General features: G+C 56.9%; 1 protein-coding gene across 4 annotated transcripts in view; it reads right to left on the reverse strand.

The window, feature by feature from the left end:
- Window positions 1-24,412, reverse strand: part of SEPTIN9 (septin 9) — a 150,908-nt gene that overhangs the window by 110,243 nt on the left and 16,253 nt on the right. Inside the window, exon 1 of one of the 4 annotated variants that reach the window (XM_026484053.4) lies at window positions 16,569-17,362. The exons of 1 other annotated variant lie outside the window; for it this stretch is intronic. In XM_026484053.4, the coding sequence (XP_026339838.2) occupies window positions 16,569-16,590 (22 nt within the window). In that variant the 5' untranslated portion in view covers window positions 16,591-17,362. Of the gene's footprint in view, window positions 1-15,513; window positions 15,534-15,577; window positions 15,715-16,568; window positions 17,363-24,412 lie in introns of those variants that run through there. 2 more of the 4 variants (XM_057317850.1, XM_057317851.1) reach the window with 2 other exon arrangements.

Consider the following 24,412-nt stretch of genomic DNA (forward strand, 5'->3'; position numbering starts at 1 on the left):
TTATGCCTGTGCTTCCCTGCGCTCCGGGTAGGAATGTCCAAGCAGTGATCTCTCCGTGCCCGTCCCCGGGGGGCAGAGAAATGGCAGCAGGAGGCCGCACGTCCCCACAGCTGCTTCTTCCAAAGCTTCCCGGAGGCTCAAGTGTCATTTCCTTCCCGGACAGCTGCCGGGTGCCCGGATCCAGGGGCAAGCCTGGTGGCCCCCACAGCCAGCAGAGCGGTGACCAGAAGGGCTGGCAGGAGGGGGTCTGAGCCTGACCACTCACCGCAGGGAGGAATGGGGCATTCAGCCCTCCCTCTGGGCTGGGCAGGGGCTCTGGGGGAAATCCAGTTCCTGGGAGAGGAGCCAGACCAGAGGGGTGAGGATACAGGAATGCCCCCCAGTGTCTGCAGCAGAGCACGGGCAGAGTGAGACCCAGACCCTGACCAGGACCCTGGCCGCTCCAAGGCCCGCTTCACCTCCGAGGAGAACAGCCACCATCAAGCACAGGTGTGAGAGTGTGTCTAAATGCGCATGTGTGTGTGTGTGCATGTGTGTGCACAAGGGAGAGGAGGTCTTGGGCAAGTCTCCGTACCCCCCTATGCCTCAGTTTCTTTATCTATACAATGGGGATAACATTACCTACTTCAAAGGGTTATCTTGAAATGAAAATGTGTTCATATTTGTAAAGCGCTTAGAACAGTGCCTGGCACAAGACAAGTGTTCCAGGTTTGCTAAATAGGTAAAAAAGTACGACACGTGTTAGTCCGTGCTTCAAACAGAGCTTGGCATATGGCAAGCATCAGTAGTGTTCCTGAACGCCGCCTCAGACCCAGGAGAGCAGCAGATGCGGGGGCCCCACACCAGGGACCCTCGGCAGGGGGATGTGCTCCCACGTGCAACACAGAAGCATGTGTTCATCCACACGTGTGACTATCTGCACATCTGACACCGAGCTGAATTACCACGTCTGGGCTCAGGCAGGTGGGCCACAGGGTGGAGGCTCCGTTTCCATAGGAACCAGAGGCAGCCAAAGACAAAGGAGGGGGAGCGCTGTAGGATCAAGCCCGGCCTGATCCCCAGTCGTAAAGACAAAGCAGAACGTGTGGGGCCTGAGCAGGAGTCCTCCCCCCCAAGGCAGGTTCCCCACATCGTTACACCTCAAAATTTCAGTTCTCGCCAAATAACAAACACCTGGTCTTGGCAGGAACCTCAGAGGTCCCTTCTACAGCTTTCCTGAACAGTCTCCACACAGCCCCTGCTTGAATACTTCTAGGCATGGGGAACTCACTACTTTGTGAACTGGCCTGCTCCACTGTCAGAAAATCCAACTTGTGGGCAAAATCTCTTTATGTAATGAGTCAAACCGCACTTCCTGGGACCTGCCAGGCGTCTGGTCCTAGGGGTGCTTTTTGGAGGAACCCTCATTCTATGTGATGACCCTCCAACTATTCAGACACAGTAACTGTAGCTTTTTGTTTTCCAAGTCATCTCTACACCCAAGGTGGGGCTCGAACTCCTGACCCCAGGATCAAGAGCCGCACGCTCTACTGAGCCAGCCGGGCATCCCTGCAGCTCTTCTCTTTCTGCGCCTCCTGCCCAGACAACCCCGCAGCGCCCTCCCATCCCCTGCCCTGATTCGCTCCAAGCCCTGCCCCAGCATGCGGGTACCCCCCCACCACGGGGGCCCTCTCTCGTCCACCCACATCCTCCCTTGCAACTGAGTCCTGGAGGGGGCCCCTCTGCAGAGAGAGCCTGTTGCAGGCTGAGCTGTGTTCGCCAAAAAGGTATATTGAAACCCTAATGCCCAGAACTGTGAAAGCGACCTTATTTGTAAATGGGGTCTTTGCAGATATGAAGGAGTTAAGAGGATTGGATTGGGGGGGCCCTAATCCACCAGCTGGGGGTCTCTGTAAGAGAAAGGAATGGCTCTGTGAACAGATGCCCAGGAAAGACAGCCCTAGGGAGCGGGAGGCAGAGACCGCAGTGAGGTACCTGCCAGCCGTGGAAGGCCGGCGGCCACCGGAGACCAGCTCGGAGCTCGGAGAGGGTTCTACCTCGGGGCCTCCAGAAGGAACGGGCCCGGCCTGCAGACTCCTGGCCTCTGGACCACGCGAGGAGGACTGCCTGTTGTGTGAGCCCCGCGTTTCAGGTCATTTGTTATGACAGCCACAAGACCCGTCCAGGGACTGAGCAAGGATGGCCCAGAGGCCGGTGTCCCCTCCCTCCAGCAGCCAGAGTCTGCATCCGCTATTTTTTCCCATCCGCCAGGTCACGCGGCTGTTCACCCCGAGCTTCGCCGGTCCGCAAGTACGTGCAGATCTTCCCACGCCCCACAGGCAGGGCAGCCCCGCGCCCCCAGAGCACCTGTGGCGGTGGGCCCCCGTCCCGCTCACGTCAGCACCTCATCAGACGCTGGGGCTTGGGGGGTAGGCCCGGACCCTATATTTTCACAGGCTACCCGGACAACTGAATCAGTTACTTGCCCTCAGCCAATGTGGGGAGCCACTGGGCGGGGTTCCTTTCCATGGGGACCCCATGATCCTGGCCCAGAACTCCAGGAGAAGGCCCCACCTGGAGTGGGACCACCCCCGACCCACGAGCCCCCCAGAACTTGGCACAGGAGCCCCCCGAGCAGGATGCCGGGGCAGGCTTGGCTCCTCTGCACATGAACTGTCCCCACCCCACCCCACCCCACCCCCACTCTCTGTTCCCTTGAACGTACAGCAACAAAAAGCATAGTTTTGTGCCAAAGGTGGGGCCTGAAGTTTCCCAGAGTCCGGTTTCCTGCCAGGCCTAGGTACAATCTGTAGGACTGCTCGCCCCTGCCTCTGCGCGTTTGTGTGTGTGTGTGTGTGTGCGCACACGTGTGCGCACCCGCGTGCCCGCGTCCACACCTCCCACCCCATGCAGCACAGGGCAGGGTGGGGAGGTTCTCGGACATTCTTCCTGGTGGTCAGGAAGACAGTAAAATGGAAATGAGAGCCTTGCACACATGTGCACACACACTCACACTCTCACACACACTCTCACACACCCCACAGGGGAAGTCCTTTTCCTTCCTTTCCTTTCACCCCGAAGGATCCCGGGCCTCATGAAACAAGACTGAACTTCAGAAATGCGACTGAAACCCAGTCCTGGGCGTTGCGGAAATCTCCACCAGGCCTTCTAGGTGTGGAAGGCGTTTCTGCCAGTATCTGTCTCATCTCCTGTCCCCACCCCCACCCCCGTTTCCTCCTCTGGGCTCCTCGAACCCTCGGGCTGCCTGCTCTGACACCCCCCCCTCCGGTTGCACTTGGGTGTGAATCATTTCCTCCGCACGCACGCAGACACACAGCACGGGAGGAGAGGCAGGGAGGGCTCCTTGGGCAGCAGAGAGGAAGGGGCTTCTCTTCCCGGCTCCCCCGGGGCCTGAGCAGCTGGTGCTCGCCCTTCCCAGAGGTTTTCCAGCACCCAGAAGGCCCCTTGCTGTGCACCAGCTGTAGCCCCCAGCCCAGACCCGAAAATTTCCTGTGGACCAGCTGCCACCTGCCCACACCCTCCAGAAGTTTCCCTGCCACCCCGTAAGCTGCTTGTACAGACCAGCTCCGTCGACACCCTCTGGGGAGAACGTTTTGCCACCAGGAGACCACAGGTTTCCGTGGCAGCCACACCTTCTCCAGCAAGGCCCGAGCCCCAGACCGAGGGAGACAGGGCTGCGGGTGCTCCCGGTTGCTCAGGTGCTCTCAGCCCCAGAGCTACCGCTGCCTCTCTTGCGTGTGCGTAGTGAAACCCCCAGAACACAAAATTTGCCGTTTGAACAATATGCAGGCATACATTTCTGTAGCATTTCGTACATCGCTGTGCAACTATCAACACTGCCCATCTTTAGAACTTTCCGTCTTATCAAACCGAAGCTCTGTACCCCTCAGACACTAACTTCCCATTCCCCTCACCCCAGCCCGCCAGCCACCGCCTTTGACGACTCTGCACATGGGTCTGCTTCCAACTCTTTGGGGAATCCAGCTAGAAGTGGATTTGCTGGAGTGGGTGAGAACTCTAGCTTTAATGTTTTGAGGACCTGCCGTACTGCCTTCCCAGCAGCCAATGAAGGCTCCAGTGTCCCCACACCTGGCCAGCACGTGCTGTTCTCTGCTTCTTTGGATAGCAGCTGTCCTCATGAGTATAAAGTGCTGGCTCACTGCTGTTTTGATGTGCTTGTCTCTAATGATTAGTAACACTGAGCATCTTTTCTTGGGCGTGTTGGCATCTGTGTGTCTTCTCTCGAGAAAGGGCTATTCCAGTCCCTTGTCCGTTTTTTTTAATCGGGCTGTTTGGGTTTTTGTTGGTGTATTATAGGAGTTCTTTATATATTCTAAATATTAATCCCTTATGGATATATGGTTTGCACACAGTACCCCCCACCCTGCGGACGGCCTTTGCACTCCGCTGAGGTGTCCTCTGAGGCACAAAAGTGTTTAATTTTGATGAAATACAACTTATCTTTTTTTCTTTTGTTGCCTGGGCTTTTGGCGGCCTAGCGAAGAAACTTGCCAAACCCAGTGTCACAAAGCTTTCCCCTGTGTTTCCTTCTAAAGTAGCTCCTTCTTTATTTGCTGCTCTATGTTCCTCCGAGTCTTGTTTTACCCTTTTAGTAGCCAGCCAGCTTTTACCTGTTAATAATTCTTTGTATTACATTTTGCTGTTCAAATTACTGGTGTGGTGTGGTTTCTGTTTCCTGCCTGGGACCTGACTTACATCAAAGTAAGTAAAAGGAAGGAAGTCATGAAGATAAGGATAGAAATAAAGGAAATTAAAAAACAAAATAAAATAAAATAAAATAAAGCCAAAAGTCCGTTCTTTAAAAAGATCTACGGATCAATAAACTCATAGCTAGACTGATGAGAGAGAGAAAGAGAGATGAGAACATAAATTACTGATATTAGGAATGAAGAGTTATCCCTAAGATCCTATAGACATTAAAATGATAATAAAGGAAAATTATGAACAACTTTATACGAATGAGTTCAACAACTTACATGAAATGGACAGATTCCTTCAAATATAACTTACCAAATTGACACAAGTGGAAGTAAAAACCTTGAATAGCTCTATCAAACACTTTTAATGTATTCAAATTAATACTAAATTCATTTAATGTATTTAATACAAGCACTTAATTTGTCATTAAAAAAAACAACTTTCCAAGAAGAAAACTCTAGGGACACATGGCTTCCTTGTTGACTTCTATCAAACCCTTAAGAAAGAAATAACACCAATTTTATGCAAACTTTTATGAAAAATGGAGAGGAGGGTACACTTCTGAACTCATTTCATGAGGCCGAAAGAACACGAACAAAGACATTACCGAATTAAACTAACCAAAAAAATACCGCACTAATAATATTCCTCGTGGATCTACATAAGAAATCCTTTACGAAAAACGAGACAAATCAAACCCAGCAGTGTATGGAAAGGATTACAAATCATCACCAAGTGGGACTTATCCAGGAACCCAAACTTGGTTTAATACTCAAAAATCAATCATTGTTAACTCACCCTATTAGTAGAACAAAGGAGAAAATAATCATTTCAATAGATACAGAAAGAGAAGGGGCGCCTGGGTGGCACAGCGGTTAAGCGTCTGCCTTCGGCTCAGGGCGTGATCCCAGCGTTATGGGATCGAGCCCCACATCAGGCTCCTCCGCTATGAGCCTGCTTCTTCCTCTCCCACTCCCCCTGCTTGTGTTCCCTCTCTCGCTGGCTGTCTCTATCTCTGTCAAGTAAGTAAATAAAATCTTAAAAAAAAAAAAAAAAGAGTATTTACCAAAGCCAACACCCACTCATGTTAAAAACTCCATCAAATTAGGGAGAGAAGGGAATCTCCTCAGTCTGATGAAGAGCATATTTGGAAAATCTATAGTTAAGATCCTTAAGTTCTGGCACAAGACAAGGATGCCTACTCACTTCTATTCAATATTGTACTGGCAGTGCTAGCTAGTGTAATAAGACAAGAACAAATAATTAAAGGAACCAAGATCGGGAAGAAATAAGTAAAACAAGTCCTAGGATAAAAAATGACTTCAACAAGGTCACAGGATATAAGATTTATATGCAAAAGTCAAGTGCGTTTTATATACCAGCAATAAACAATTTGAAATGAAATTGAAAATATATACTCAATGTACAGCAGCACCAAAAAATAGAATAGTTAGAAGTAAATTTAGCAACTGACATGAAGACCTTTTCACTGACAACTACAGAACAGTGGAATTCGACAGAGATTGAAGAAAAAGGCCTTTAAAAATGGAGACATACCACGTTTGTAAGATCAGAAGAGTCAGTGTCATTAAGATGTCAATTCTCTCTAAATTGACCTATAGATTCAATGCGAGCTCAGAATTCACACAGCATTTTTATAGACGTTGACTCTCTACTTCTAAAATTTATAAGGAAACTTAAAAGAGCAAGAACACCTAGGGGCACCTGGCAGACTCAGTTGGTAGAACGTGTGACTCTTAATCTCTGGGTTGTGAGTTCAAGCCCCACGTTGGGGGTAGAGATTACTTAAAAATAAAATCTTTAAAAAAATTAAAAAGAACATCTAAAGCAATGGCTTGGATATATTGAGGGAGCTTATTTCAAGCCACATTAATCAAGACAGGGTGGTCATCAATACAATATGATAGACTCCAGAAATAGAACCATGTACACAAAGCCAATTGATTTTCAAGAAAGGTGCCAAGGTACGCCAATGTCTTTTCAACAAATGGTGCTACAACAACTGGGTATCCATACTAAAAAAACAAACCAGCAAACCTTAAACCCCCTAGCTCATACCATACACAAAAGATAATTTCTAAACCTAATATAAACGCTGTAACCATAAAGCTTCCAGAAGAAAGCACTGAAAATATCTTCACCTCCTGGGAGCAGGCAAAGCTTTCTTATAAAGAACACAGAAAGCAGTAACCACAAAGAAAGAAACTTGTTACATTAGATTTCATCAAAATTAAAATTACAAACTTTTGCTCATCGAAAGGTATTGTTAAGAAATGAATATGCAAGCCACAGAGCAGGAAAAAAATATTTACGATACAAAGATCGGTATCCAGAAAGAATAAAAGTCAAGCAACCCACTTTTATTTTTTTAATTTTTCTAAAGATTTTATGTATTTAACTGCGGGGGGGGGGAGGGGGAGAGAAAGAGAGAGACAGCAGCAGGCAGAGGGAGAAGCAGGCTCCCCCGCTGAGCAAAGAGCCCGATGCAGAACTCGATCCCAGGACCCTGGTATCATGACCTGAGCCGAAAGCAGATGCTTCACCGACTGAGCCACCCAGGCGTCCCCAAGCAACCCACTTTTAAAATGGGCAACAGATTTGAAAAGACCCTTCACAAAGGAAAAATAGATGAGTCCCCAGTAAGCACATGAAATGTTCTCAACAGCGTTAGTCATCAGGAAAATGCAAATTGAAACCCTAATGAGATACAGCTACCCGCGTGCCAGAAGGACAGAATCCTAGAGAGTGACGACACCAAATGTTGACGAGGACGTGGAGCAACGGGAACTCTCCGCCATGGCTGGTGGGTGTGTAAAGTGGTCCAGCCACTTTAGGAGAAGATCTGGCAGTTTCCTGTAAAACTAAACTCATAGCTACCTACCCTCTGGTCCAATAATTCCACTCGGTATTTACACAAGACAAATGGAAGTACACACACACACAGATTGCATAAGAATGCTCACAGCGGGGGTGCCCAGCTGGCTCCGTGGGTGGACACACCCGACTCCTGATCTCCGGGTCGTGAGTTCGAGCCCCACGTTGGGTGTAGAGATGAGGTAAAATTTAAAATCTTAAAAAAGAAAGAAAGAAAGAAAAGAATGCTCATAGCAGCTTTATTCATAAGAACCTTCCACTGGAAACATGAAACGAACACCGCTGAGCCATCATGGGACAAAGTACTGTGCCAGCAGATAGTTCTAAAAAACACACAAACCGGCAAAAGTAATCGATAGAGGAAGGAACCCGATTCTGGCAGCCCCTCGGCGGGAGGCAGAGGCTGCCCAGGCGCAGGAATGGCGATGCTCTGCTCGCTGATGGGAGTGAGGCCCGGTGAAGTCTGCGCCCAGACTCGGAGCCTGCGCTTACGGTCTGGGAGTCCGTGGCACAGTAATTTTACCTCAAAGAAAGAAAAAGAACCGTAAACAGATACCGGACTCTAGCTAGGGAGACGCAGGCTGAAGTGTTCGAAGGGTGATGTGTACGGATATCAGCCACTTATTCCGAAATGGATCCCCGAATCCCGGGGACTGTGGGCAGACGGAGGGAGGGACACGGGTGAAGCCGGCAGAGCCCCCCGGGCATGGCAGAATCTCGCGGTGGCCCTAGAATTCTTTTATCTTTCTTGTGTGTTTGAGATTTTTCACAGTAAAAAGCTGGAAAATTTTTAAAGAGACTGAGACATGCCATCCACGAACAGGGAAGGAGGAGGATGCAGTGGAGACCCCCCCCCCCTCCCGCGAAGCAGGAAGCTTCCACACCTCCGCGGCCTGAGCCGGGTTCGGAGCGAGTCCTGGCTCCCGCGCCGGGGCCTTCCCATCCTCGCCGGGATTCCCACGCTCCCCACCCGCCACTTCCCGCGCCGGGGAAGGGGGAGAAGAGCAGCCACGGGAAGTGAAATAACGCCTGGGCAGCCGCTTTCCGCAAATTCGGTGGCGTGGACACGGGGGCCGGCTCTCAAGGGCCTGCAGTGCCACCTTCTGGGGGAAAGGCTTTCTGCAGCCCAATCCCTCTCCCTTCTCGGGTTTGCGGCCTCCTCCCTCCCCAGGCCCCGCCGGCCCCTCTCTGCGGTAATGGGGGGCACCCATGCGTGGACGATGCAGGTTTCCCGAACCCAGGCCCCTCTGTTCACTCCTCCCCAGAGAGGTGGGAGCTGGGGCAGGGGTGGGGGGGCATTGCAAAGCATTCCCTGGAGTACCCCCCCTTAGACACACAGCACAGAGGCACTGCCCAAGCCCACCCCCTCTGGGTGGCTCACAAGCCCCCCGCCCACCTTCACCCGAGCCCCATCCCTCTCCCCTGCACTTGGATCAGGACACAAGGAAGGTCCCGGAGCTTGGAAACATGCTGACGTCAACCATCCCAAAGCCGAACTTCTCTGCTTGTTATCAGATAACGATCTCCTGTGACACCTCACCCAGCACCATGGCCCAGAGCCCTGCAGCCTTGAAGTGAAATGCCACCTGGAAAGGCCTCCTGGCCCCTGGTGGGGTGGCCGGGCGGATGGTGGGGGGCCACCCACGTGCACACCAGGGGCAGCAGGGCCAGAGAGGCGCCCGGGCCTGAAGCTAAGCCCTGGAAAGGTGAGGCCTTGGGCCTGGGCGAGGCTTCTGCGCTCACGCTCACCCGTCTCAGTTGTGCCGCCCCCGCAGGGTGGCCCGTGGATGGTCAAGGAGCGCACTAAGCAGCACGCAGGGCTTGCCGGAACTGTCCCCCGTGTGGGCCGGGGACGCACAGGCCCCTGCTGTCCGCCGCCGCAGCCCCTGCCCGGTGAGCAGACGCACAGGCGCTGGAGAGACAGCAGCTCAATCCACGCCAGCAGGGTGGGTGTTAGTCCCTGGCGGGCACGTGGCCTCACACCGGAGCTCACAATAACTGCCTGGAGACGCAGGGCCTTGTGGGACACGAAGGAGCGGGCCGCCTCTCCCACGCTGTACTTCCTCTTGAGGCTATGGGCTCGGGTCACCTTCCCAGGACTCAGGCGGCCTCAGCCTCACCCCACGGTTGGCCAAGCAGACACCAAGCCACAGCCAGCATCCTCCCAGTTGAGTCGGCGCAAGCCTCCGGGGCAGGGCTGGACAACCACCCGGGTCCCCCAGCAATCAGAGGCCCTCCCTCTCCCACTGCAAAGACCAACTGCAGCGCCCCTCCCCTCCAGGCTTCCCTGCATCCCCTCCCTGCCCGCCACGGGTGACTCAGCAGCCATCGGGCGTTCAGGGCCCATGGCTCCCTCCACGGGGCACCCGGCAGGCTTCCCCAGCACAACCTGGCCTGGCCCTACCCCTCGCCTTGATGATCCAACCTCCGGGCCTTTGCATTTTCTGTTCTCTTTGCCTGGAAGCTCTTCCTTTGGACGCTGGCCTGGTTGGGTCCTACTGGTCACGCAAGTTTCAGCTCAGTGTCACCCCCTCGGGGAGGGCATCCACTAATTCCCCAACACACACACACACACACACACACACACACACACACGTGCCCGCGCGCGCACACACACACACACAGAGGACATGCACTCCAGGTAATGACCACATCACCTGTTCTAGGCTTCTTCATAGCCTTCGCCTAGAATCATCTATCAATGCACTTATTGGCTAGCTCCTTGACATCTAGTTCGGGTGGGGTCCCGCAGGAGCAAGGGCTATATCCCCCTCCCTCGTGTAGGCTGAGAACCCAGGCGAGCACCTGCACATTGCAGGACCTCAAGAAATATTCAAAGAGTGAACTGGAATGGCCTGAGCCTACTGGTGCTGCCAACAGGACCCCCGCCCCCGCTATGGCGCGACAGGAGGTGAACTCCAAGCAGAAGATACCACACAGACTGTCGACCCTCTGGTGGGAGGGGGCACTGGCGTGTGCGTTCCTGCCACCCGAGCCCCGCGGCCCCGCCACACCCATCTGCTCCCGAGGACCCACCCAGCCCCAAAGCACGCAGCTTTCAGAGCAAAGTTTCGGAGCTGGTGCCTCTTCCCTGATTTTCTAGGGGCGTGTTGCTTTGTTTATTCAGCTTTGCTCAAGTCAGAGTTTCCCCATTCGTTTAAAGAAAAGGGAAAAAAGAAAAGAAAGGAAGGAGGATCTGAAGGTCTCAAGGCAGAAGTGTCCTCCGCCGCGAGCTGAGATCCGCATTGCTATCTGTCCAGAGTTCAAGCTGTGGCCAAGACACTTCTCCAAGCTGAGGCCACTCAGTAGGAGGAAATCTCCCTCCTTTCTCTGTCAGGTCCCACCCTACCCTTTGCCCGGTCACACGCCCAGCCCCAAAGAAGCTGAATCCACAGCCGGCCCTGTCAGCGGAATCGGCCCAGGGCTGATGATGGCATGCCCAGTGCTGGAGGGCCTTCAGGCAAAGAGGTTTGAGGACAGAAGTTTCTGTCGGATGGAAAGACAAGACGGATGACCAGCTCTGAGCAGAAGGCAGAAGCCGGGATGGCAGAAGCCACGCGGGAGGGTGTGGGTGGACAGGCTTCCTAAGAAGGGGCATGGGGACAGACCAATGGACGCTGAGCCCCACACCCTGCCACACAGACAGCCAGTGCCACACACAGGCTGGACAGAGGGACCACAGAGAATTAGAGGTACATCCCCACGGTGGAACCCAGAACACCCCAGGCTGGCCTCCGCTGTCAGCCCAGAAGAGCCCGGCTTGGGCTGCCCCGGGCACAGCACACGTCCAGCTGTGTTCCGGGCCAGAGCTGAGGCTCTGTGGCGAGCCTGGGGCGGGAAGCGACTCAAGGCCTGGCCCAGCCCAGGATTTCCCCATTCCCTGCCACCCACAGGAGCCGGCCTGGGTGTGAGGAAAGAGAAAGAGTGAATCAGGAACCCTACCTCATACCATATACAGAAATTCACTCAGAATGGATCAAAGGTCTCAACGCCAGAGCCAAAACTATACAACTCTTAGGAAAAATCACCGGGGAAAAGCTTCGGGACAATGGGTACGACACCAAAAGCACAGGCAAAGAATGATTAGTAAAATGGGATTTCATCAAACTTAAAAATTTCTATGCATCAAAGTATACCCCCAACAGCGTGAGAAGGTTATTGGCAGAATGGGAGGAAATATTTGCGAATCAGACATCAGGTAAGGGACTGATATGCAGGATATATAAAGAAGGCCTACAACAACAACAACAAACAACCCAATTAAAATCTTAGCACAAGACCCGAAGAAACATTTCTCCAAAGACACACAGATGCCAAGGAGCCCGGGCAGAGGCGCTCACCAGCTTAAGCATTTAGAGAAATGCCCCTCAAAACCACAGTGAGACGCCACTGCACGCACTGACTGGGATGGTTATTATCCAAAGGAACGAGTAAATAAAACAGCAGTGTCGGTGAGGGGGCGGGGAGACTGGAACCCTCGTGCCCTGCCGGTGGGAACGTGAAATGGTGCAGCCCCTGGGCAAGCAGTACGCAGCTGCCCACCAAATTAAACAGAGAATTCCCACACGATCCAGCAACCCTGCTTCTGCGTATGTCCCCAGAACACAATGTGGTCTCTCCACAGAGCGGAGCATCACTCTGTCCTACACTGGGAAGGAAACGGACACCTGCTGCGACACGGATGGACTCGAAGAGATTACCCCAAGTGAAATAAGCCAGGCACAGACAGACAGACAACTAGCGCATGGCTCCGCGTCTGTGAGGTGCCTGGAACAAGGTCACGGACACGGAAAGCTGGATGGCGGCTGCCACGGGCAGAGGGGAAGGAGAAAGGAAAGCGGCTGTTCCGTGGGGACGCAGTGTCATTCTGGAAGGTGAAGCAGTTCTGCAGATGAGCTGGACGGTGGCCCAACTATGGGAACGTACTTATTAAATAAGCGCCACGGAGCCATACATCCCTGAAATTGTTAAAACAGCAATTTGTACGTTATGCGTATTTTACCACAATGTTTAAAAAGAATTCAGAGTCCAGCACAGAGCTCCGGGCACCCCGGGCGCCTGCAGTACAGACAGGCTGCAGGGACCCCTCGCCTGTGGGCCAGGACAGGGGGGGTCCAGGGAGGAAGCAGGGCAGTCCCCCACCAGGCGCACGTGACGCATTGGAAAGGGCCAGTGGCCACACCAGGAGGTTCCAGAGTGGGGCAACGAGGAATCTGGGACATGGAATCATCCAGTGCGTCCAGGACACATCAGGCCTGGAGTGGGTTGAATGGCGACACCCCCCCCCACCTGCCGGAAACGCATGTTCACCTGGAACCCTTGAACGTGGTCCTATTTGGAAATAGGGCCTTGCAGGTGTAATTAAGTTACGGATCTTGACATTCAGTCATCCTGGATTCTCCAGGGCAGCGGCGGGGGCGGGGGGGATGTCCAGTGATGAGTGTCCTCATAAGAGAGAAGCAGCAGACCTGGGGACACGGAAGGCTCTGTGACAACAGGCAGAGACTGGGTGATGCTCCTACTGGCCAAGGACCACCAGGGATCACAGGCCACCCCCAGAAGCCAGGAGAGGGGTACAGAACAGCAGCTCCCTCACGGCTTCCAGAAGGAACCAGCCCTGCTGACACTTTGAATTTGAACTTCCAGCCTCGAGAACTGTGACAGAGTCAGCTGCTGCTGCTGTTTCAAGCCATGCAGTCTGTGGCACTAGGTTTCACCTGCCCTAAGAAACTCCTCCAGGGACCAAGTCCCTCGCCGGTCAGAGCCAGAAGAGGAAGGGGGCCAGGAAGGCTTCGGGCCACTTCTCTCCTCTTGGAGACAAGGGAACTAAAGCCAGAGAGGACAAAGCAGGTCCAGGCAGCTTGTGACCCCAGTGTCTGTCCAGGACCAGGGTGAGAAGTGCCCGGGGACTCAGAGACAAGCAGGGACAGGTGAGGGGTGTCCAGCTCCCTGCCCGCCCCGTGACAGCGGACACCCTGAGAAGAGCAGACCACCAGCTCTCCCCCCGCCCCGGGTGAGCACTCTGTGCCTCACCATGTCGGGCAGACGTCCTGTGACGGAGCAGCCGGCCCTCCCAGGACCCCATGCCGAAGTCCAGGACAGAGCAGAGAAGCCCGTTCCCACCCTCCCCGAGGCCCAGCTGAGCTAAGTAACAGCTCCCCAGTGGAAAGTTCCCTTCTTGGAGATTCTCTCCCTGCTGAAATACAAGCGCTTGGAACAAGATAAAACTGCTTAATTTGTAAAAGCCACAGAGGCAGTCCAGAACAAGGGAAAAAACCCGACCCTTGGCTGGAAGGAGCGGCCTTCTGTGTCTCAGAGGCCAGTCACTGCTCCATGACTCATCCCTGCCCTGCTGACAAGCCCTCCGGCATCTTCCCCGGGGCAGGGGGGAGGGGGAGCCTCCAAGAGGGCCGGGGCTACCCCACCGCCCAGGAGAACCCCAGGCCCCAGACTCACAAACAGGGCAGGAACCCAGTGCTGCAAAAAGAAGGACTGAGCAGATGGAAGGGTCCTGAGGCTGCCTGCACCTGCCCCAAGCCCCTTTCCCCTCCCCACCAGCTCTGCCTGGACAGCACTGGTGGCCGAGAGCCAGCCAGACACACCTCAAACGCCAGCGCAGTGGGGCACGGGCAGTGGCAGCCCTGCCTGGAAGAGGTCAGGTGGGGCACTGGGCTGGGCAGGACATCCTGGCCCCCAGCCCCACCTCTGCCTGGCGCGCGGGTGGGGACTGAGGCAGCTGTCACAACCGTCTTACCACAAGACAAAGGGAGAAGGAAGGAACCTTCGGGGGCCCCACAGAACAGGCTCGGAGGCCCACCGGCAGTGGGGTGCTGCCTTGGGCCATGCCGGTCCAACTCCTTCACGTGACAGGCCAGGATACAATTAAACACCAAGGTCAAGATCTGAGCGGGTCTGAGGAATGTGTTAGGAAAGGGCCTGAGGATTTCCATTGTCATTCACATCTGTTACCAGTTTCTAACTGAGCTTTGCAAGAAATAAGTAATTTTCAGTGACAACGCATCCCTCGGAGAATTTCATCGATAGTACCAATTTATCCTCAGGCACATCCTGAGAGAAAGTCCCCATTCTGTCCCTCACAGGCGGTCCCAGCCGAGGGCGGTGGTACCCAGCGTGGCCGTGAAGATACAGAGCTGACCCTTTTCAAAGGCAGTTTGGTTCAGTTCATGGAGAGCTGCTGGGGTCTGGCTAGTCCACAAGGTTCCAAGAGTGCTATCACTCCCAAGGTCTCCTCCCCCACTTTGTTCCTGGCTCTCTGCTCCCCTGTGTCACCCTTCGGGGCTGTGGCTTGGTCATCTGTGAAATGAAGGTTGGATCCGCGGCCCCTGAGGCCCCGTAAGCCAAGCTGTGAAGTGACCATCCTCCCAAGTCCTCAGGGACCCTGTCAACGCCCCCGCCAGGCAAGTGCCGTGGACCTCCGCTCCACACCCGTCTACCCCAGCTGGCCCAGGTCACTGAGCTCACACCTTGCCTTCCGCGGGCCTCCACGGCTGCCCCTCCTCCTGCGGCGGTCCCAGTGGCACACACGCACACACACACGTGCACACGCACACGGCCAGTCAGCAGCTCTCCTCCCGGTGGCTGCCCCATCAGTCCTGACATCCCATCCGAATCTGATCGGTCCCTGGAGCAGCAGACGAGGAGGAGCCTCGGGACGGGCCACCCTTTCCCCCGGCCTCTTGGAGAGCCCCCCAACACTCACAGTGGCAAGCAACAGACGAGGGGCCACGGCACCTGTGGGGTGACGTTCTGAGCCTCACCAGGACCCAGGGGTCCGCGCAGAGCAGCTGAAGCCCGAGGATGCCCCAGACCTGCCCGGTGGGCCCAGTACGCCTGAGGGGCACGCGGTAGGCAGCAGGCACCGTAATGAAGGGGACTTACTCATGATGTCAGACGTTGACCGAGTGAGAGTGCCACGGCTGCCTGAGGGGCTGGGGAAACTGACCTGGGACGGGGGCCATCTGACCGGGATGACTCAAGCCAGGGCTGCCTCCTTGCTCTTCAGGGTCGGCTCTCGCACCGCCCCGATGGCCCCGTGCCCGCTCCGTGGGGGCTGCCCGTGAGAACAGCCCCAGCTATGAAAGGCTGGACCCCCAGGGAGAGCAGGGATGGGTCTAGATCCGCGAGGCCCTTCTGGCCCAAGGACCAGCCCTCTGCCCTCACTCCATGCCCTGATGTGACACCGAGATGTTTTAAACAGTGACTCTGCTCCAGAGTCTGAGCAGAGCCCACATCTGCTCATCTTCCTGACCCAGGGCGTCCCTCGGTGACCCTGGAAGATCGTCACTCCCCCTCCCCACTGCAGGGCTCCCAGGTGAGTGAGGACCCGAGTGACACCCCTGGCCCCAAGAGGGATTCGCCTTGGTCCATGCCCTAAGCCTCCAGGCGAGCAGACCAGCTCTGTCTGCCGTGCGTGCGCACACACACGCGTGCACACACGTTTGCACGTCTTCTCTGAGCACCAGGAGCTCCACCCCTGCAGTCAACTCCTGGGAAGGCACAAAATGCTATTTCTGGGAGGAGACCGAGGCGGCCTTGCAGACGGACTTGGCTGGCAGCAAACACGCAAACCACACGGTGGACAAACCAACCAACCAGCGGCCCAAATGCCGCCGCCCCAGACCCGAGCGCCGCTGCCGGTCCCCCCACCCTTTCCCGGAGCTCGGCGCCAACGGTCTGGGCACTCGCGGCGCCTCGAGATGCAGAGGTGGCCCACTGGGGAATGAGCGAGAACAGCGAGGGGAAGGAGAGCAGCGTTTCAATAAAAGCTCGACTTCGTGAAGCTCAGCTCTGGGAACACTGCGTCCCGCGACCTCAGAACAGCCAAAAGGAAAAGAAATATGTCCACAAAAATGAATAAAAGTGACCCCTGGGTGCTTCTTTCCCGAAGCACAGACGCAGCTCTGAGTTAGGGGAGGGGGCAGCGAGTGGCCTACCTGTGATCCGGTCTCTCTCCATTACTACGGATATATTTAGCAGCAGGCGGGAGTCCCGGCGTCCCCCTTTCCAGAGGCGTCCTCCCCTTCTCACCCCCGACGCCCTCCCTCCTTCTGCCTCCTCCTCCTCCTCCAAAAACACTCTTTGTCTGGTCTAATTTCTTCAATCTGTTGCAATCACGAATGCATCCAAATTACCACATTTCCATGTGCTGATCATATGTTTGTGCCCCAAACTGAAGGAGCATTGTCCCTCGGGCTCGGGAGGGAGAAGGGACCGAGGCAGAGACCTAAAGGAGAGGAGGCGGGGCGGGGCGGACGTGGGCCGCGAGCCTCCCGCAGCCCCAGGGTCCCGGCCGGACCTCCGTCTGGGCTTTGTACGCAGTGGCTCCCGGTGCAGCGTGCAGCTTCCGGCGGCCTTCTCTCCACCCCCTCCAGCCCCTCCGCCAGGCCTGCTGCTCCTTTTTAATATCCACTTGGAGAAGCTTAACTTAGCCTCTTGGAAACCAGCTCACAGTCAAATTCCTGGCGACTTCCAAAGTCTTTCATTTTCCCCGTCCCGCGATGCTACGTTTCCTCCGGCTGAAGCGTCCGAAAAGCCTAGTTCCTTCGTGCCCGCCTCGCCTTCCCTGCACCGCGGGGGCCCAGCAGCACACCCCGAGCCCGACTCGGCCCCAAGGAGGAAGGCGGCCAGGGAGGGCTCCAGAGCACCTGCCCCCCGATGAGCCCAACGGAGTTGCCCCTGTGGCTGCCCGGTGTCCCGTCAGCTGCAGCAGTGACACAGGCCACTGGCCGTCCCGCCCAAGCCAGTGGGGGGTGGGAGGCGGCGCAAGGGAGACTTCCTGGAAGGTCCCACTTACTCATGAGTCAGTGCGTCCCCAGCTGTCCCCGCGGAGGGAGCCTGGTTCCTCAGCATGGTTCCCCATACTCAGCACTTCTCTGGGAGGGCCCCCCCCAAGGCCTAGCTGGGGCTCAGCTGTTTCCTGCTTTTCCCCTGGGGTCCCGGGGGGAGGGGGCTGCTCACCTGGCAACCTTGGGGCCCCACCAGCACCTGGTCAGAGTCAGGGGGTGTCCATGTGCATCTATGGGATGGCGCAAAGTCCCTGTCCCCTCCTGCCTGGGACAGGACCCCAAACGCAGTCTCCTATGTAGCAAGGGTGTCTCCTTGGGGGCAGGGGACACCAAATAGCAACCATCTCCCTACCCCCAGCCCCCAGCAGAGCCTGGAGGGCAGCCCCAAAGTGGCCTGCCTGCTGAGGGAAGGTGGGGGCAGTGTCTCAGCCCAGGGAGGTCCCACAGGCTCCATAACGGCCCCCAAAGATATCGCTTCCTAATCCCTGTAAATGGGGTCTTGTTTGGAGTCTTTGCAGATGGGATTGAGTGAAGGATCCTGAGACGGGGAGATTAGCCAGGATTATCAGGGCCGGCCGTAAATGCCATCGCGAGCCTCATATGAGGCCTCCCGCGCAGGCACAGGGGAAGGGAAGTAAAGGCAGAGTGGAGAGAAACTCGGTGAGTCCGGCTTCGAAGGCTGGGTGCAGCCCCCAGAAGCAACAAGAGGCCAGGAGAGCATTCTCTCCGGGAGGGTGCTGACGAGTCCCGGCCCCGCACACCTCGATCTCAGACTCCCAGCTCCGGAACCTCGAGAGAACCCGCTTCTGCTGTCGCAAGCCACCAAATCTGTGGCCACTTGTTCTGGACCCCCAGGGAGCACATACAGACACCATGAACCAACGAGCCAGTGTCCCCGTCTGACACTGTCCGGGCTTTAGATTCATTCTAGAACTGTCCCACCAACCACTAACAATCCTTGAGTTCGAACAATGGGCAATATGGAGATTTTTTTAGGTATATTCATTCAATCTCTTCCCCGATTCTGAAAAAACATTCCTTCCTGGTTCTTCTGATTATAAATGCAGTATTTGTTCATTGTACTGAATTTAGAAATGACAGAAAACATATAAAGAAGAAACCCCTTTAACACCACATGGGACTCTCAGGCACCAGTTCCCAGCAGGGCAAGCGGGCCCAGGAAGGCCCCACAGACAGGCCCGCTGGTGGAAATTCGGGGTAGGCCAGGTCCCGGGCTGGCCGTGGGGGCCCCGTCCCTCCCGGCCGCCTCCTCCGGGTGCCGAGCACATACATAGGCTGTGATTTCACTGCTGTAGCCGGGCAGCTGCGGAGCACGGCTCTGACCCTCGGTTCTTCCCCGGCAGCGTTCGGCTCAATGTCCATTCCCCCACCATGCCGAAAAATCCAAGCATTCTGGCCCAAGCAGGGGATCATTTGAAACCGAAAACCTGGCAGCACCAATTGGCTCCAATGAGGCCCGTGTTAGTCACGAGCCAGCTCAGAGGCCAGGCGCAGAGGTGGGGTGAGGCCAGGCCGTGGGAGAAGGGGGCGGCCAACCCCCCAGTGCTCACCAAGGCCCGGTCTAGGCACCGGCACTGTCCATGCCAGCGGGGAGGGGAGCAAGCAGCCAGGCCAGGCCGGACCTGCATCCCCAAAGTGGGTTCCCCACGTGGCTCCATCCTCCACAGACGACGATCTGTGGTTACATAAAACTAGATTGCTAGACGCCTGCCTTGGATTCCTCCAGCCCATTAGCATAGTAAATGCAGTGAGTAGTCCCTGTGAGGGGGCCGGCTTCCTTCAACCCAGCCCTTCCCAAACTGAACCAACACCTGCCATCTGCGGGAGGCAGGACCCCCCGCGGCCACAGCTTTGGGAAACCGCCCCCATTCCCGGGCATCCCAGCCAGCCCACAGCTTGGGGTGGGCACCGTTGCCCAACAGCCCCTTCCAGACAGTTCTCAAGATGGTGTCTCTGTCCTTCATCCCCCAACAGATCTGCACCCGCCATCTGCATACTCCCAACAGCCATCAGACAACCCTTGCCCCAGCCAGGGGCGCAGTACGGGGGAGGAGGAAGAGTCGGAGGACGGCTTTATTGTTAAAGCCACGGCTCAGGCCCCTTCGTGAAGCACAGCTACAGGCCCCCGCACCCCATGAGGAGGGACACGCAGCTGAGAGGCATCCCCAGGGTGCCCTCAACTCCCACCACCAGGCCAGGAGGATGACTCCGATCACATGGGCAGCAGGGACCCAGGGAGGGCTGGCCAGGCCCAGCGTGGCCTCGCTCCCATTCCCAGTGTGCATTCTAGGAGGGCTGTGAGGAGGTGGGGGCAGAGGAGCCTGGCTGAAAGGAGGCTTTCTGAGGCTCTGGGCTCAGGCTTTGGGCCCCCTCTGGCCACCTCCCTGGCAGATACTCGGGAATCTTCCACAGTCGGCTCCAAGCTACGGGGAACTCTCCCTCTAAAAAATGACTTTTCCGTTCATTTCCTGCTCATCCCCTGAGTTAAAAATAAAGGCGCTCCCTCCCGGCCCCCTCCCACTGACCCTCCCGCAGCCGCTGCTACCGTACCTGCCAGCAGAGCGGGCAGCTGGCCCCAGCCTGGCCGCCTGCAGCCTCCCCGAGCAAGGCGGACCCTGGGCTGGAGCCGGCTGCATTCCTCTCAGGAACCTTCTCTCCACTTTTCATCGTGCAGCAAGTTTTGGCTGTTCCTAAGTAAATACAACCCAGCTACTCTCTGCCCTGGGGACAGCTGCGGGGTTTACTGGTGCTAAGAGCCTGGCCAGCCGGCCTGTTGCTTTGGGAGTTCTTCCAGGGCAGTGTGGAAGGGAACCAAGACAATGGAGAGAGGCGGCCCACAGGGGGCTAAATTCCGCCGCTAACGGGCCTCACGCTCAGCCATCCACCCCGGGCTGCAGCCCGGCTGGGGCCGGCACTTCGTGCCTCCAGGAGGCCCCAGTTGCCCAAGCGGCGCAAGGGAATCGGGAAAATGAAGGCCAGGTCCTCGGGGGCAGCTGCCCCAGGGCCCCCGAGTTGAAACTTCTCCCCAGAAGACTGAGAACTCCCCCAAAGAGCTGGCGTCTTCCACTTCCTGCTGGGAGCCCAACATTCTGCCTTGCCACTAGGTGCCCAAGAAGTGCTCGCTGGAAGAACAACGAACTTGAAGATCCCACGTGCAGACTCTCCCACCCAGCACTGCCCAACAGAACTTTCTGTGATGACGTAAACCTTCTCTATCTACAGGCTTCAATATGGCAGCCACGTGTGCCTACTGCGGACTGGGTGTGCTTCTCCCCACCCCCTCCTCCCCAGAGACACTGCATTCTCCATGAATTTCTTCACCAGAAGACAAAGAGAAAAGCCACTTCTCAGCCAACTCAAAAGAAGGCTGACATTTCTATTTTAAACTCGCTCTTTGGCCGATCATCCCAAGCTCGTCCTATCAGGTTGAACTCAACAGTATTCACGGCCTGCTAGCCACGTGCCAGGAGCATCCAGCCCTGTGGGCAGGAGGACAAAGAAACCCCGAAGGCCAACCTTGGAGATGGACAAAGACGGCCAAAGTTAGCCCAGAGAGACAATGCCTTCAGAGGTAAGAAGGCGCAGGGCCCATCCTGGAGCTGTGGCCGTGGCAAGGCCAGGACACCCAGAGCAAGGAGGGAGGACACGGGAGTGAGAGCCCGGAAGGGGGGACGGGTCAGGCCAGGAAGCATCATGAACACCGTACTGCGGTTTAATCCTGTGGGGAAGGGAACGAAGGGTTCTTGAAGAGCCCATGACCAGGTCTGTTCTGAATAATCACACGGATGGAGCCTATGGCCCAGTCCCGGGCGGGCAAGCGGGTCTTAGTAAGTGCCACTGAATGCTGATGGGAACACAGCAGCCTCCGTGGGGGGAAGGGCTGTGGATGAGGAGCGACACTGAGGCCCGACCAGGCCCAGGCCACAAGGCAGCTCACGCAAGGGTCATTCGGAGAGAGGGGGAGCTGATACGATCTTGGTGACCTGCTGACCTGAGGGGGCTGGGCGGGGGGGGAGCAGAGGTCAAGGACGACGCTGAGATTTCTTGCTTGAGGACCTGAGTGGATGGCCAGGCTGAGATGGAGAGAAACGAAGGAACAGCAGGTGTCCGTGGGTGGGAGGGCGGCACCAGCGACGGGTGCCTGTGGGGGTCCCGGGCAAGGCCCCCGGGCAGCCAGACTCGGGCAGCGTCTTCCTCGACCAGCTCCCCACCACAGAGGCACACTCTGTCCCTTTGCCCACACGCCCGTGATGATGGTGGCTGGGCCACGCATGCAGCTGGGCGCCCTGAGCGGGAAGCTAGAGCTCACCGGGCCTGCGCCAAGGAAGGGGTGTGCGAGCTTGGACAGAAACACGGGGCGGGTGGGGGGGGCAGCAAGAGCTGTGGGGCTCCCCGTGGGGCACCTGCTTGTGAGGCGTAAGGGCAGAGACACGGCCCAGACAGCAGCGTTTCAGGGAGAACCTTCGGTGGGGAGGGTGTCGTCCGCCCACACGAGCCCAGGGGCAGGGCGCACGCGCCTCCTGGGGCTGCTGTGACAGACCGACACAAACGAAGAGGCTTAAACAACAGAAGCTGATGGCCCCCCAGTTCAGGAGGCAGAAGTCCAAAATCATGGTATCAGCAGGGCCGAGCTTCCTCCAGCGGCTACGGGGGAAACCCTTCCTGCGTCTCCTAGCTCTGGGTCCCGGCATCCCCGGGCTTGTGGCCACCTCCCTCCACCTCTCCCTGTGTCCTCACGTGGCCTGCTCCCCTGCCCCCCGTACCTCTCCCCTTCCTGTAAGGACCCCCGCCGTTGTTCTTAGGGCCACCCTAACTCCAGCAGGCTCTCCTCTCCAGACCCTTAACTAATCAGGCCTATCCGAGACCTAATTCCAAGTCAGGCCACTTTCTGAGGTTCTGGGTGAACGTGAAGTCCGGGCGGACGTTAGCCAACCCCCTAGAGCAGGGATGAGGCCACCCACCTCGGAGGGATTTGAAGGAGGCAGAGCAGGACCCAGAACCACCGGATGTTAGGGCAGAAGGAGAGGCTCTGAGGAGGCCCAGCGGGGCGGTGGGGCAGGCTGGCGGGCCGGCCGCGGGATGTGAGCAAGCTGGCTGAGGGGAAACGCTGTCTGCGCTGTGGGAACCAGGGCAAAGGTTGGCCAGAGACAGTGGCCTGGAGGCAGCGGCCCGGAGAGGCGGCTCGAGGCTCCGAAAGCGGGTGAGTGTGGGAGCACACGCTGGAAAGGCCACTTGGGAGGTCTGTGTGTGGGCATCCCCGCAGCCCAGACGATCCGCCTGGGGACACACACGTGTGCACGGCGACCCATGAAAGTCTCCAGCAGCGTCCGTAACAGAGGAAACCTTCCGTGGACCTCCAGCGACGGGCCAACGGGTAGATAAGCCTGCCCGTCCTCACGGAGGAGCCCTCGCCTGCGGTCAAATAAACGAACGAAGCCACACGCACCCCACGTGGATAAATCTCAAAGTCATCCCGTCGCGTGAAACAGCAAAGAGCAACTGCCAGCCGCCTCCCCTTGGACCCCCGATGTGGGTCCGCAGGACGAGATGTGTGTCGCCCCCAGATGCGCAGCACACACATGCCTGGCAGCGACCAGTTCTGAATTCAAACAGGGGACCACCGTGGCAGGAACGGGCACGGGGAGGCTCCCCCGGGGGCCCACGCCGCACCTGGAACACCTTATTTCTCAGGGATGGTGGGTGCGTAGCTGGTTTATTTTATTCTTTACAGTTGTTTTTTTTTTTAATATGTCCACCAATTCCATTTTTTTAAAAAAGGGCAGAAAGTGAGTGAGCTCGTCGAAAGCTTGACCGTGGGTGTGGATTGAGCTGAAGGACTGTGGCCTGCGCCAGAATCGGCCGTCCCCTGCCTGGCACTGAACACAGGCTCGTGAGGAACCTAAGCTCACGGAAGGTGCGCTGTGACACCGCCCCTTGCCCTCTGCAAGGACTGGGGGTCCGGGGTCCCCAAAATGGGAGACCAGGCCGAGGGTGCGCCAAGAGGTCAGGCTGGGGGGGAGGGGAGGGAGGGTGGTGGCTCCAAATGGGGACCCAGCAAGGGTCAGAGGGACCAGGGGCTGAGGGGTTGGGGGTCCAGGGAAGAACCCTGCCTGGACCCTGGTCTTCGCTGCAGGATGGCAGGGATTAGAGAAGGAGCCGAGAAGACAAGGAAAGGGTATCCCGGGCCAGAGCCCCCACAGGCCCCCGCAGAGAGGATTTCGTGTGTCAGCAGGCAGTCCCAAGCGAAACCCAGATCACTGGCTTGCAGCTCTGGGCTTCGGCAAATTATGCCTTAGGCTTCCAAGCAGAGCCGTGGGAGCGGCTGCCAAGTGCTGACGGCACAGAACTGGCCAGTCTGAGCACAGGGAAGCAATGGCCAGAGGAGACTGTGTCCACACAGCCCAGGGCACCAGTCTCCCGAGACCTCAACCCCAAAGCCCAGCAGCCTGTCCCCAGCCCCAGAACAAGGCAAGGCCCCTGGACCAGCCCGGCTGCTGGAAGGGAGGGAGGCAGAGAAGCCGACCAGCTGCAGAGGCAAAGGGCCCCAGAGAAAAGTGCCCCAGAAAGACAGCGGCAGCCGGGCAGTCCAGTGGTTAGGGGCCCGACGCGGCTGCGGGGGGCGGAGCTCTTGCTTAACCACGGATGTGAATCATCCAGCCGCCCTGGAGACCTCCAGCCGGGCGTCACCCTTCCCTTCCCACACCCGGCGGGTCCTGCACCACAAGGGGCCTCAGACACAGCCGTGGGGACATCCCAGCCTGTGCATACACACGCCCCCGACACCACCATCCCCCCGTTCCCTGCCAGGCGCTGCCCCTCGGCCACCCCACGAGCCCGGGGGTGCCCCGCCCACAGGCAGGTGGCCCCTCTAACAGGCAGCCCTTGGAGACGTTTGCAAGGGCCCCAGAAGCAGGCTCAGGAACATCTGGGTGAAGGAATTCTGGGGCAGCCAGAATGATCCAGGCTGTCTA

The sequence above is a fragment of the Ursus arctos genome, unplaced genomic scaffold, assembly GCF_023065955.2.
Source record: "Ursus arctos isolate Adak ecotype North America unplaced genomic scaffold, UrsArc2.0 scaffold_24, whole genome shotgun sequence".
NCBI lineage: Eukaryota > Metazoa > Chordata > Mammalia > Carnivora > Ursidae > Ursus > Ursus arctos.